At 37.7% G+C, this 13,885-nt stretch overlaps 1 protein-coding gene across 7 annotated transcripts in view; it reads left to right on the top strand.

Moving 5' to 3' along the window:
- MPP2 (membrane palmitoylated protein 2) overlaps nt 1–13,264 on the top strand; it is an 81,269-nt gene extending 68,005 nt beyond the window's left edge. For 5 of the 7 annotated variants that reach the window (XM_039333095.1, XM_039333090.1, XM_039333092.1 and 2 more), the window contains 5 exons: nt 1,585–1,653; nt 2,963–3,124; nt 5,686–5,888; nt 6,551–6,679; nt 7,472–8,988. In XM_039333095.1, the coding sequence (XP_039189029.1) occupies nt 1,585–1,653; nt 2,963–3,124; nt 5,686–5,888; nt 6,551–6,679; nt 7,472–7,648 (740 nt within the window). In that variant the 3' untranslated portion in view covers nt 7,649–8,988. Of the gene's footprint in view, nt 1–1,584; nt 1,654–2,962; nt 3,125–5,685; nt 5,889–6,550; nt 6,680–7,471; nt 8,989–11,577 lie in introns of those variants that run through there. The other 2 variants (XM_039333093.1, XM_039333094.1) reach the window with 2 other exon arrangements.
- Nucleotides 13,265–13,885: the final 621 nt, after the last annotated feature.

Genomic DNA, 13,885 nt, shown 5'->3' with positions numbered 1-13,885 from the left:
TCTTCCCAGCCAGCTTCCAACAAGTAAAGTCGATAGGGGAGCCAGATTCAGTTAATGACTGCATGGTTCACTTAACAAATGTGATTATTTGCTTAACAACTGTGGCAAAAAAAGATTGTATAATGAGGTAAAACTGCCTTGTTTAGCAAGGGAAATTTTGAGGTCAATTGTAGTCGTAAGTTGAGGATTATCTGTAGGTGGCCAATAAGAGCAACAAAAGAGTTTTACATCATAAAAATTGATGAAATAATTAAAGATAATAAGAAGGGAATTGCAAAACTTAGTGTTTTGCAGAACTGTATGCAATTCATTACTGACATTCTTCAGCATCAGAAAGTTTATGCAAAAAAGATTGGTCACATTCTGGCAGCAGAGATAACAGCTTCAAGAACTGGAATGTACAGCAGTTGTTGTTGTCATGCAATGAGAAAGCAGGTGATGAATTTTTGTCTCAGCGTTGTGACAAACCACAAAACATAGGCTTATGATTATGATTCAGACATGAAGTATCAGTCCATATTGTTATTCAGTGGATTTCATTGAATCTGGCAACACAATCAACTCAGAGGATTACATTGTAATACTTCAAATTTTTAAACAATTAAGCAGAGTTTAAAAACAAATGAACATTTTGCGGCAACATAACAACTCTAGGACTCTTTATGAACCATTCAAGAGGCAACTGCAAAGTTGGATCTCCCTGTATTACCCTATCTGCTATGCAGTCCAGTCTTGGCACTATGCAACTTGAACTTTTTTCCACAATTGAAGAAATACCTTTATGGGCTTCTCTTTGTCCCAAATGAAGTACTAGAAATAATTGTCTAGAGTAGATAAACTGGAGATTTTTATGACAGCCTTAGGAAACTTGTCCATTGTTGGCAGAGAGGACCTGTGATTATGTGGAAAAGTAAATACAGATAACAAAAGAAATAACGTCAAAGTTTATTTTCCTATTTCATTTATTAAAATATTTCTATTTGAAATTATGGAGGTGAAAATATTATTTTTCATTCATTTCTTTTTATTTTTATTGGTCTTGAGCCTTCCCTTTTTTCCTTCCTCTTCAGTTTTGTGAATTTCTAGCATAGTTAGATAATTCTATACTCTGGATTTCTAACAATTTTAAGGGATGAGATACTTTTCCAAATGGTAATATGAATTATTTTACTTATTTCAAAGTATATAAATCACTGTCCAGCTGCAGTTGGATAATAAGTGCCTATTAAATCATACTAAAGACACCTTTAATTTAACATTTTGCTTCAGTGTACAAGAATCAACTAAGATTGGACCATTTTAATGATTCATTACTGCTCGCCAATATCACGTCATGTAAAAATAATTGAGAGATGTCATTTTTTGTTTTATCCCATCCCCCCCAAAAAAACCCTCAAGCACATAGATAGGATTTGAATTGACAGATCTTTGACTATAAGCAGAGAACAATTACTATAATTAGACCATTTCTTAAACAGGGTTTTTATTATTAATTACTTCCTAGAGCTATCTCATTCTGGAATTTTATTTTTCCTTATTCCAACTTACTGAATTTGCTTCATGTTTTCTTTCTTCTTCTGGCAGGGGCCTTGTGTGGAAGCCTTAGTGGAAAGAAAAAGAAAAGGATGATGTATTTGACCACCAAAAATGCAGGCAAGTATGGTATTCATCTTTTTCTAACTAATGCCTGAAGCAAATATAGTTGCAGAAATCCTTGACGAAACACTGTGTCCTGTAATCTTCTCCATCCCAGCCTGTTGTTCACCAAGGTGGTATTCTGAATAGAAGAAAGGTAAGAAGAGGCAAAGTCTTCTTTCTTGGCACTATGTTTATTTAGAAACATACATGGTTGCCTATATTTCTCAAAATAATCCTAGGTGGTTTACACAATATCACATATTGTCCCCGTACTCTTAACCTTGTTGGGCTTGCTTCTATCCTAGTCTAGAGCCTAGGTAAAGAGCCGGGTTTCACACCCCTCCAAAGGGTTAATAGGGCAGAGATCTTCCAAAACTCAGTGGGGAGGCTGTTCCAGAGGATGGGGGGGAACCACAGAAAAGGCATATTTCTGAAGTCCTGCCAAATGACAACATTTAAGCGAAACAATCAGAAGCTTGCCTGCCTTGTCTGACCTGGTGGAATGGGCAGATACTTTCAGGGAGAAAACCTGGTTTCATGCCATTCTGGCTTTAAATATTTTTGTACAGGCTTTTCAAAAGAACAATATGTTTAGAATTTATTATTCTATTTCTCCTACTTCAAGTTTGCTTGCAGACCTGTGAATTTTTAATAGCTAATCTGGGAGATGGAGAGGTCTGGTAGGGTTGGCATTCCTAGTAAATGATGGATTTGGCGAGTTTATTTATTTATTTTATGAGACTTATATACCGCTTTAAGTGCAAGCACTCTCTAAGCGGTGTACACCAGTAAGCAATGTGTATATATATATATATATATATATATATATATATATATATATATATATATATATTTACATTGCCCCCAACAATCTGGGTCCTCATTTTACCTACCTCGGAAGGATGGAAGGCTGAGTCAACCTTGAGCCGGTGAGATTTGAACCGCTAACCTGCTGAACACAGTCAGCTAAAGTGGCCTGCAGTACTGCACTCTAATTGCTGTGCCACCTCGGCTCATGAGTTGGAATAGAGGGGTTTGATTTGTCAAATGGTAACTTAGCAATGTTGTCTCCATTTTGATGAATCAGACTACTTCAAAAGAATAATTTCTTCATATAAGATAAAAATACCAAGCAAATCTATTTTGGCAATTTCTTAAATCTGTCCAAATATTTTTCTCTGGAAAAACTGCCAAGACTGAATTTACTCAGCTCAGCCTATAGAAATGGACTCTGTAGTCTAACCGGTCTCAGAAGGTTACAGGGACTAGTGACCAGTTAACTCTGCAGTACACTTAACAGTGATATCTTTCCTCTTCATTGCAGAGTTTGATCGACATGAGCTACTGATCTATGAAGAAGTGGCTCGAATGCCCCCTTTCCGCAGGAAAACTTTGGTGCTCATCGGTGCCCAGGGGGTTGGAAGGCGTAGTATTAAGAACAAGATTATTATGTCTGACCAGTCTCAATATGGAACTACTATCCCATGTGGGTCAGGACTGTGGTGGAGTTCAGAACAGAGTGTCTTTTGACCATATTTGTTCTCATTGGGTTTCTGTGTATTCTTCTAATATATTTTAGTAGCATTGCTTAGTTGCAAGGTTGGGCACGGAGAACTTATAGGATGTTGGGTAGCCTATGATTTTCATCCAACAACAGACTTCTTCCTCTTGAGGAACAGGAGTTATCTGGAGTCAAATCTTACTTAAATATTGACAATGGGCAAACATCCTTCATTACACTTGAATATATGGGGCTCAGGGCACGCCTGTGTTTCAAAGGGGTTGCACGTGCTTCCAATTCCCTGCATCTATGGTCTTAAGCAATCAATTCACCTACCTTAGAAATAGCATCGCTCATATTTTATGCATGCTTATTTTTTCATGGAAGCCTTTTCTTCATGTAATTTCTTGTTGGGAAATACTAAGCAATGCCAAGGTCCTTTTTAGTGGAAAATATTTTGATTTCATAGACAGCCAGGCTGAGAAGGAATTATGTACCTGGAGCAACCTGTGGATGTAGAAAAATATATGCATTTACTCTAGTTTCTCAGTTCTCTTCATTGAATGGATTACCTAAGTCCTATGAAGTTCTGTATAATGTTATATAGTAGTATATGATGCTTAGTATATCTGGAGACATTACGTTTAGCCCCAAACACTTCTTGGTGACTTTCAGCCAGTTCCTACCTCTCAGCCTTACTTTCCTTACAGTGCCATTGTGGAGATAAAATTTGAAGAGATCCCTGTAGATAGCAATAACAATAGCATTTTAAACTCACTCCATAGCCTTTTACAGCACTCTCTGGGCAGTTTACAATGTAAGCATTATATGCATATTGCCCCCAACAAGTCTTCATTTTACTGACCTCATTTTACCAGGATCTGATATTTGCCTTTCGATTGCTCAGCCCTGGGAATTTGCTAAATTAATGCTGGCTCTACTGTATGTTTTGGCCTAGTTTTTGCCATTCTTTCAAAGCAGGAGAGAAAAATATTACAAAATCTGGAATGTTCTGTTTCTTACTGGTGTAGTCAGCCTCCTGCCCAATCACTTCATTTGCCTTATTTAATTTACTGGTTATGCAATATGAACTATGCTTTTTAAAATGCTGTGCTAGCTTTTTTAAGCCCTGGGGAGGGGAGGAAGAGCACTTTCAAAGTGCTTTAAAAATGTGCATCACACCCTTTGTTGACTGGTTCAGTGAGCACTTGAAGAACTTTCCTTTCTCTTTTGTCATGCTATGGGAGATTGTAAACCAGTTTTTTAACTTATAGAAATTTTGGATGGAGGCATCGTCTGTGATGTTGAACAAGGTGAGAGTCATCGGATCCCTCAGCCTGGGCGTTTTTCTCCCCTTTAGACACCACAGAGAAGTGTTTCTTATTTTCAAAAGACATAAATCTCCTAAATATTGTGAGGACAATTATCATCCCAAATTTATTATGAAAATTGTGCAAAGGCAACACGAGAGAAAGACGTTGTCACCAAAGGCCCTGTGAAGAAGCTGTATGAGTGACTCTAGAAAGGAATATAGCAGGAAATAAGAAAGAGAAGGAGGAACATTACGTCACAGGGATCTAGAGATTAAACCCAAAAGTCTAAACAAGTAGTCCTCAACTTACAACAGTTCAATCAATGACCATTTGAAGTTATAATGGCACCAAAAAAGTGACTTATGACCACTTTTCACATGACAGTTGCGGCATCCCCATGGTCACGTGATCAAAATTCAGATGTTGGCCAAGTGACTCACACTTATGACAGTTGCAGTGTCCTGGGGTCATGTGATCACCTTTTGCAACTTTCTGACAAGCAAAGTCAATGAGGAAGCCTGATTTACTTAACAACTGTATTAGTGACTTAATAACTGCAGTGATTCACTTAACAACTGTGGCAAAAGGGTCATAAAATGGGGCAAAATTCACTTAACCAGTGTCTCAGCAACAAATTTGGGGCTGACCTGTGATCATAAGTTGAGGCCTACCTGTACCAGGTCCTGATTCTAATAGAAACCCAATGGAGGATCTGCAGTACATAGAGAAACAAAAGAAAATCCAGGAGTATGCAAAGAGTTTTCTTCTGGACCTGGATCAAAGGCTAAATATCAGTTCTGATTTTTAATCATGACTAGGAGTTACAGGTCATCTCCATATTCAAAATGAGGAAATGAGAACCATTGGACTCTGAAGTGTACCTGTTGTAGTTTCATGAAAACACCAAAGACTGTTTCCTTTTTTTTTTTTTTAAAGACCCTATAATCCCTCAATTCGGGATAAGAGTTCAGGTGACTGAAAGAAGCTGAGTATTTATTGGCTGGATGCCCTTCCTGATGCCTACAGAGATGTTCTCTTTGTGCCTTGGAAGGTGACTGTCTTCACCATCAGGCCACCAGGCTGCTCAAAAATACCAAAAATTGTGGCATCATAAAATTATGTCACTTTAAAAATGTTTTTGTAGAGTTATATCTGACCATGACAGTATCCAGGCTAAAAACATTGCCAAAGTTTATTCTAACTGAACCCAGTTTCTTAATCTATCTCTGACAGACACCTCACGGAGGCCCAAGGAGCATGAAAAAACTGGACAAGTCTATAGCTTTGTGACTAGAAGTGAGATGGAGAGAGACATCAAAGCAGGACGCTATCTGGAACATGGTGAATATGAGGGGAACCTCTATGGAACCAAGATTGACTCCATCCATGAGGTTGTGGAGTCAGGCAAAATGTGTATCCTAGATGTTAACCCACAGGTAGGGAATCTTTCCCATTATCCACTGGTTACTTAGGTAGAGATTTGTCCATTTACAGCAGGGGTGTCAAATTCGATCGTGTCACATGACATATCATGACATTTTTTGCCTATGCGGAGCTGGGGTGGTCATGGCCTGCACATGATGCCTCTGACCCACAGGCTGCCAGTTTGACACCCCTGATTTACAGGACACCGGGCACTTTGGGGGTCTGTAATTTTTAGAAATCTCAGTATATCTGTATAAATTTTTAATATGCCAGCTTCTTCAGTTGTAATAATCCTAACTGTGACAAATAAATGGGATTTCCCCCAAATTCAGTTTTCTCTGTTATTGTTGAAATGTTGACAATTATACTGCCTCATGTTCATGTTACTGTGCAAATCATATTTCTACACATTTTTCTCCCAACATACATGGAGAAACAGCTATTCACTAAGTTAGTGTCAACCTTAGTTTATTTGTATGATCTCAGCATACTGAATTAGTGTTGTGCTAACCTGGAAAATGGAATAATTCTGCAATCACGTTAAATCCAGAATAAATGTGTGACCACAGAAAATGATTAGCATCTCTATTTTGTATAGTGCCTAGCATGCTAGCGGTGTGGAAAGATGAGCATTTGTAATGGCAATTATTCTCTTTGTTGGATATTTGGATAGGCTGTGAAGGTGTTGAGGACAGCTGAGTTCGTCCCATATGTGGTATTCATTGAAGCACCAAATTTTGAGACTTTACGAGCTATGAACAAAGCAGCTTTGGATAGTGGTGTAGCTACTAAGCAACTCACGGTGAGTCTCCATGAGAAGTTTTCAGAATCTGGAAATGAAAATAAGTGACAATTTGGGAAGGGAGCTAACTAAATTAGCTAAATTCTATAACTTTATATTGTGCTAACACTGTTGTGTTTGTAACCTTTAATTGAGCAGATTGGTGCCTTATAAGGCAAAATCTTGTCAACAAAGAGATCTCAAATGGACTAACTTACCAATGCTGGGACCTGGTCACATGATCCTAATTTTCAATGTTCCATGACAGTTTCCCAGCCAGTCATGCAATCTCTTACTCCCACTCCCAGCAACAGCTACTTACCTACCTCCTGGGAAGGGAAGAGGAGGGAGGGAGGGAGGGAGGAAGGGAATGACCATTGTAATTTTGCTTGCATATCCCCACATACTTTTCCTGACCTGTGCTGTGATTATAATTAAGTGGCCTATAGCAAAGGTGTGTTTACCTATTGGCCCAGAAACTATATTTAACATTTGCAAGGTTGAAAGCTTCACTGGATGAAGTGATGGTGCAAAATGGTTGAGGCTGTGTTATGCACAAGTCAGAATTTTATTTTTATCCCTTTATGAGTTTGGAGAGGGTGTGTTGTGCATATCTATGTATGTATATATGCCTAGGTGTGTATATATATACATACCATAGACAAAGAGCGAGACATATATGTTTATTTTAGGGATTGTGTTACAGTTTTTGTATATTTTCACTTCAGAATGGTATGAAATCTACCTATAGAATTTCAGTGACTGCCTTCCTCTGATTTACAGCCTAATCTGCTTTTTTCTGTATTTAACCAGGATGCTGACCTGAAGCGTACTGTGGATGAGAGCTGCCGAATTCAGCGTGGCTATGGGCATTACTTTGATCTCTGCTTAGTGAATGATAATATGGAGCGGACATTCCAGCAACTTCAGGTGGCCTTGCAGAAGCTGTACAATGAACCACAGTGGGTTCCTGTCAGCTGGGTTTACTAGAAAGGAGTCCCCCTCTCCTGTCCATAGCTTTGAGCCTTGATTTTCCCCACCTTCTATTATCTCCATTTTTGCCAGGGGACCTTAGATTTTTTTTTTAATGTGCCCATGTCCCTTTTCAACCATTAACCTTACTCAAGTATCTAGGCTGTATAGATTAAATTCAGTTGGCTTCACTATATTCTAAAGAAAAGGTGTTTCCTCATTCCATTTCAGAACACCTTCAGCCTACCAGCATTTTTTTTTATTGCCATAAGTGAATGGATGTCCTTCATCTCCTTCTTTTTTTTTTTTACAGTAAGTTGTTTAAATATGAATTCAATCTGGTGAACACAGAATTGGAGGAGGAGTGGAGCAGAGCTACGCAATACCTACAATGCCTTGCTAGATTTGCTACTCCTGATCCTCTCTTTTGTAATTCAACCATTGTGAGATGAGAAGGATATTTCTCCAGTCACAGCTAACTCACTGCCAAAATCGCTGTTTTTCTAGATGGACCACAATTCTGATATTGCCAAAAGAACTTGTCAGCCTGAGATAACTGGATGTCATGCTCACTGAGATTGTTGAACCAGGGCAGAATGCCTTGCCCATATAAGCCTGGCCTGCAGTAATATTGAAAGATTTAAAGGGGATATATGGAAACATCCATAAAAAGTTTATAGTGGAAATTTATGAATGATTGGTCTTTTGGCAGGAACTTTGGATAAAAGCTTATCACTAGGGCAGTGATAAGAAGCAAGTGCTGTGTCTCAGTTTTGCTACCTGTAAAATGGGGCTAAATATAATAATAATTATGTTTACACTCTGTGATATTATTTGTGAAAATGGTGCAGATCTCTTGGTTGAAATTCTTGGAAAGCTATTCCAACTTACTGTATAACAGACAAGGTGGATCAATGATCTAGCTGAACCCAACGGTTTTATATAACATTTCCTATGTTCAACTGAGATTTCTTCCTTAATCTACCAGCCTTCCAGAAACTGACATATTAATAGGAAAGATGCTTGGCTGTCAAACTGAACATAAATAATTATTTCAGTATTAGTCAATCTGGGTGCTTTTCCAAGTTATGGACTTCATCCTTCAGAATTCTCAGTCCTCTCATGCTGACTGGAAAATTCTTGGAGTTGAAATCTATACCTCTGGCAAATTCCCACACTGGCAAAGACTGACCTGTATTATTTATTGATCCAAATTGCTGCTGCTTCACAATAATTGTATAGGTAGTCCTTGATGTACAACCATTTGTTTAATGACCAAAGTTAAAATGGCACTGAAAAAAGTGACTTATGACCATTTTCACACTTACGACCATTGCAGCATCAATGGTCATTTGATCAAAATTTGTATATTTGGCGACTGGTTCATATTTATGACCATTGCAGTGTTCCAGGGTCATGTGATCCTCTTTTGTGACATTCTGACAAGCAAAGTCAGTGGGGAAGCCAGATTAAATTAACAACTGTGTTTCTAACTTAATAACTGCAGTGATTCACTTAATCACTGTGGCAAGTAAGACTGCAAAATGGGGCAAAACTTAGTTAACAACTGTCTCACTTAGGAACAGAAATTTTGGATTCAATTGTGGTTGTAAATTGAGGACTGCCTGTAATACACGCTGACGCATACCATAAATCTCTCCCCCACAGTTTCTATATCCATTCAGGCAGTGGTTTTTTTTTTTTTTTTGAAGAAAAAAAAGGTGCTGGAACTCACACATGTTATACAACCCGCCTTGCCTGCCCTACAAGATTTCATCCCAAAAAGGTGCCGGAACTCCGTTCTGGGTGTTCTATGAGAAAAAAAAGCCCTGCATTCAGGGCAGGCTTCTCAACCTCCACCATCCACATGTTTGAACTTCAGAATTCCCAGGGCAACACACAGCCATTACTAAGAATTCCTCATGTTGAGGAAGGCTGATTCAGTTCCATGGTTGTGCCAGTCTTGCCTTCAGTGGGATTCTGTTGGGTTGGAGAAATGCCCATGGTGGACCATTCAGTTTCTCTCTACCTTGGCTTTTGCCATAATGCTAGGTTCAATGCTCCATGATTCTAGGGTTCCTGAGAGAGCAATTACCACTACCTCACATATTGTGGCAGCTGTTAAATGGTGGCAGAAGCCTCTGCAGACCAAGGGTAGGACCTCGGGCTCAGCTTTTCACTGCCAGATCTAGAAGGGCATTTCTAGCAATCCTTTTATATGCATTTAATTTCTTTATTTCCACCTGTCCTCTGATTTTTCCACATCTTACATGATGCTTGGAAAAATGCTGAGTCTGCCTAAATTGGTTGGAATAGGGACAGGGTAGCATGAAGAGATGAGATTAACAGCCCTGATGGAGCTAGCCTATTTAGTCCAGGATTCTGTGTGTCACACAGTGGCCAGACACTCAAAAACTATTTCCCTCTTTCTGATCTCTAGGGTAGATTGCCCTTGTATGCTGGAGGAAGCATGAATTTGTTTTGTCTTCTTTTAAAACTATTAAATTGTGGCCATACCACATCTGATGGCTGCACACTCTGTTATTTACCTGAGCTTTGTGTAAAAGCATTTCACTGTACTGGTTCTGAAACTTCCCTGCATTTGAATTCAGAATGGAAAGACTTCCCTTTTCAACTGGAAAAATTAGCTAATGTGGGTGTCTTGGTTACTGCACACCCGGTCACCTTCCTTGTTAGATTTTTCTTTCCTGTAACCAGAGCATTTACTTTGTAAAGCAATAACTCGATCTGCTGGTAATCAAGTGTGGTGGGCCTATAATTTTAGTGTCCTACAAACACTATTCAGGGAATCAACTTGACTATTGTGGGGACAGCAATGTATTAAGGCAGTTTTATATTTGAGTATTGGCTATAGCTCAACCTTCCCCCCCCCTTTTTTTGGAAGTATTTCCATATGGCACTAAAGACACATGGGTGGGGGAAAGAGGTAATGCTGGGGACAGTTAGTGGGTGGGTGCAAATAATTAAATGTTTTGTTATTGGCCTAGCAGGACATCTACTTTGTCAACCTAGAAGCCCAACTTCATAGCAATCCTATAATGTATCCACAATATATTCTAGATCAGCTCATTAACACTGAAAGATTTGGGAACCATTATTCTAATCCACATTTTTTCCCTATTTGCTATGTAAAGAACGCATGCCAACCCCCCACACACACCAATTTATCAGATGTATCCTATATTTCCCTTCCTATTGTTACCACAATAGGAATACTTCAACCTCCATCCATACTTTGAGCATGGTGATCTGGGCTTCACTCTGGGATCCATACACAGTAAGTTTAAAGGGATCTATTGAGGTAGGCCTTTGAAGTGGATTAGATGAAGGAAACCATTATTGTCTAATTGGAGCATCCGTGTTTTTCAAGATGGGCCCAGAAGGATTTGACTTTCATGTAAAGCACCAAAATGCCCCTACACCAATCCTGTTTTACGTTTTTTCCCTTCATGTAACTTCATTTTCTTTTCTCCTGTGCTTAAGCCCTTTGCATTCCCTCAGTTTTGATCCTTCCATCTGTGTGTCCTCAAACAACCCAAATATAACATTTATCTGGCTTTTAATTCTTGCTTCCAGCATTTTCTGTCTCAGTAATTACAAGGGCTAGATTTTTTTTGTTCCTTTCTATAATATTGGTCATTAAAACACACCTATAATATACATGGTCAAATAAGAAATTATCCACAGAACAGTCCACTTAGTTACTATTTTAGTAACTATTTATTTAGGCATTTCCCTTTCTACATGCATTTATATATGTTACCGGTGAACAGCATTAACATTTCTAATAGTTTTGCTTTTATATATATATATATATATATATATATTTAAAACTGCATATACTGTGAAATAGAATTCCTTGGAACTGTAATTTCCTGTATTCGTCTTCTTCCACTTTTAATTTCTTTTTTAAAAAAATATTGCAGATATCTTCCCCTTGAATAATCTGATGTGTTTTTAAAACCAGAATATTACCTATTTAAAAGGTAAATAGTTACGTGTCTATTTACTGTCTGTATTAGATGAGTTTTCTCAAAAAGTGTTGTTATTTCAATTAGCATCATGTACTGGCAAATGATGGTTTATGTCTTTTTTTTAAAAAAAAAAAACATGTCTTGAAGGCTTGACTTGGCAGAGTTTTCTCTTGTTAATTTCCTCTTGATGCTAGGCAAAAATGCATTCATTATAGATAGCCAAAAGAGAAATTATCCAAGTTTTCCTATTTTGAATTATGTTTTATTATAATTGGATATTTATTTGTAAACAAGAGCAATTCACTGAATATAGGAATGTTTCAAGTTTATTGTGCAGTTATTACCAATCACATGAAGAACCTAATTTGAACTTTCAGTGCAAATATTTGATCTTGGCTACACAGTTCTGACCTCATACTTACTCTTGCATTGGTTTGGGTTTCCTGGAAACTACTCAGATCAGTGTCGATTTGTTCGGGCACTTTGGAATGGAGATGTACTTCCTGTTCTCCTTCCAAGGTGCTTTTTCTCTACTTCTACAAATACCCCCTATTAGAGCTTGGTTTGCCAACCCTTGTTTTTAAAAGTTATATGATGTGCTCTGCTTGTTCAGTATCTATTTCCTGGCTGTTTTTACCGCAGGTTCATTACAAACAGATAAGATGGTATACAAATAGAAAAAAAATATACATAAATATGATCGGTCAGATGTTTGTAGAGGTCTACTAGCTATGGGTTTGGGGAGGAAAAAGGCGGAAGAAGGTGTGCTGGATATGTTCACCCCCTCAAGTTATTTGTGAAAATAATAAAGACAGGATAGAAATAAATAAATGAACTAATATAATAATTGCTTTCAAAATGTTCATAGGAATAATGGCAAAATGATGGATAATAATAAAGTGGGAGGAGAATAGAGGCAAAAAGCAGGAAGTAAGCAATAGAAGATACCAGCAACTTTTGTTCCTAAGCCACGTGATTCAAAATAAAAATGCTGGCATCATGAACATCAGGATCTCTATATGTTTGTGTTTCTCCAACTTCCACCGAATCATCCAACAAGAACAGTAGTCAGTGTGGAATTGGAGTCTAAAAACATCTGCTGAAATGAATACTCTTTCCCCCCACCCACCCATCCCTCAACTCCGGGATTAATGCCATCAGATCAGACCTATACACTCCTATTCAGAATTAATTCAATCTGAGTTCAATGGGTCTTCAAGATATGGTTATATTGGAAGTATTGCTGAATAAGTAACTGAATTGGACACCCATTGTTTGGAGCTCACTGTAACTCCAGAAATAATTGTAATGTAAGTCAAATAAAATGTGAACATTATTGATCTAAATCAATAAAGAGGGATAAGGAACCAAAATAATCCCCTCTGCTTCTTAATGTTTTTTTTAACCTCTCCAATATCAGATCTTTTGTTGCCATTTTGGCCCTCTTTTTAAAATAGAACTTTACGTTTTTTTTTAAGTAATTCTTTGCATTGCAGTGTACTTTCTTTGAGAACTCTGATACTGTTGTGTATTTTTCTCTTGATTATATCTATTATAATCCTATAGCTATTAACTGAAACAGCTTCCCTTTGTTATATTTCTGTTTACATATTAAATTTCAGAAAGAAAAAAAAACCCACAATGTTGTGCTTTTGTGTCTTCTTCTGACTAGGTGGTATTAATTTTTAGAAATCATCTCTTATGCTGTGAAATGCTGGCCTTTTCACATTTTCTTGGCAACTAAATGCTCATGATGCTGTCTCATATAATCATCCAATTCCAGATATATACAGCTACCTGCCAGTCTACATAATACGCCAAATGGAGAAATGAAAATGGGCATGTATTTTCATAATCGTGTCTTAGATTTGGTAGTCTAAAAATCTCCCATAAATAAACTTCTAATCTATCCCACATTTTCATCATTTATTAAATTATAATTAATTAAATTATAAATTATATCCTGCTTTTATACCTAAATAAACATTAAAGGTAATGTGCAACAATAAAATATGAACTACAAAAATATTTAAAAAATGCTTAATAGCTTGACAAAAAGAATTTTGCCATTTTGCTAAATCATGTGTGAAAGGGTGGGGGTGGGGGAATGAAGAGTCTCTCCTATATCATGTTTCCCAGCCTTGGTGGCTTTAAAATGTGTGGACTTCAACTCCCAGAATTCTGGGGGTGTAAAGACCATGCATTTTAAAGGTGCCTAGGCTGAGAAATGCTGGCATTAGGCATTGGGCCACACAGAAGA

Source organism: Crotalus tigris, unplaced genomic scaffold (assembly GCF_016545835.1).
Source record: "Crotalus tigris isolate CLP2741 ecotype Arizona unplaced genomic scaffold, ASM1654583v1 scf7180000024472.5447098, whole genome shotgun sequence".
In the NCBI taxonomy this organism is placed as follows: Eukaryota; Metazoa; Chordata; class Lepidosauria; order Squamata; family Viperidae; genus Crotalus; species Crotalus tigris.
Note: the sequence above shows the minus strand (reverse complement) of the source record. Positions and strands in the feature narration are given on the sequence as shown.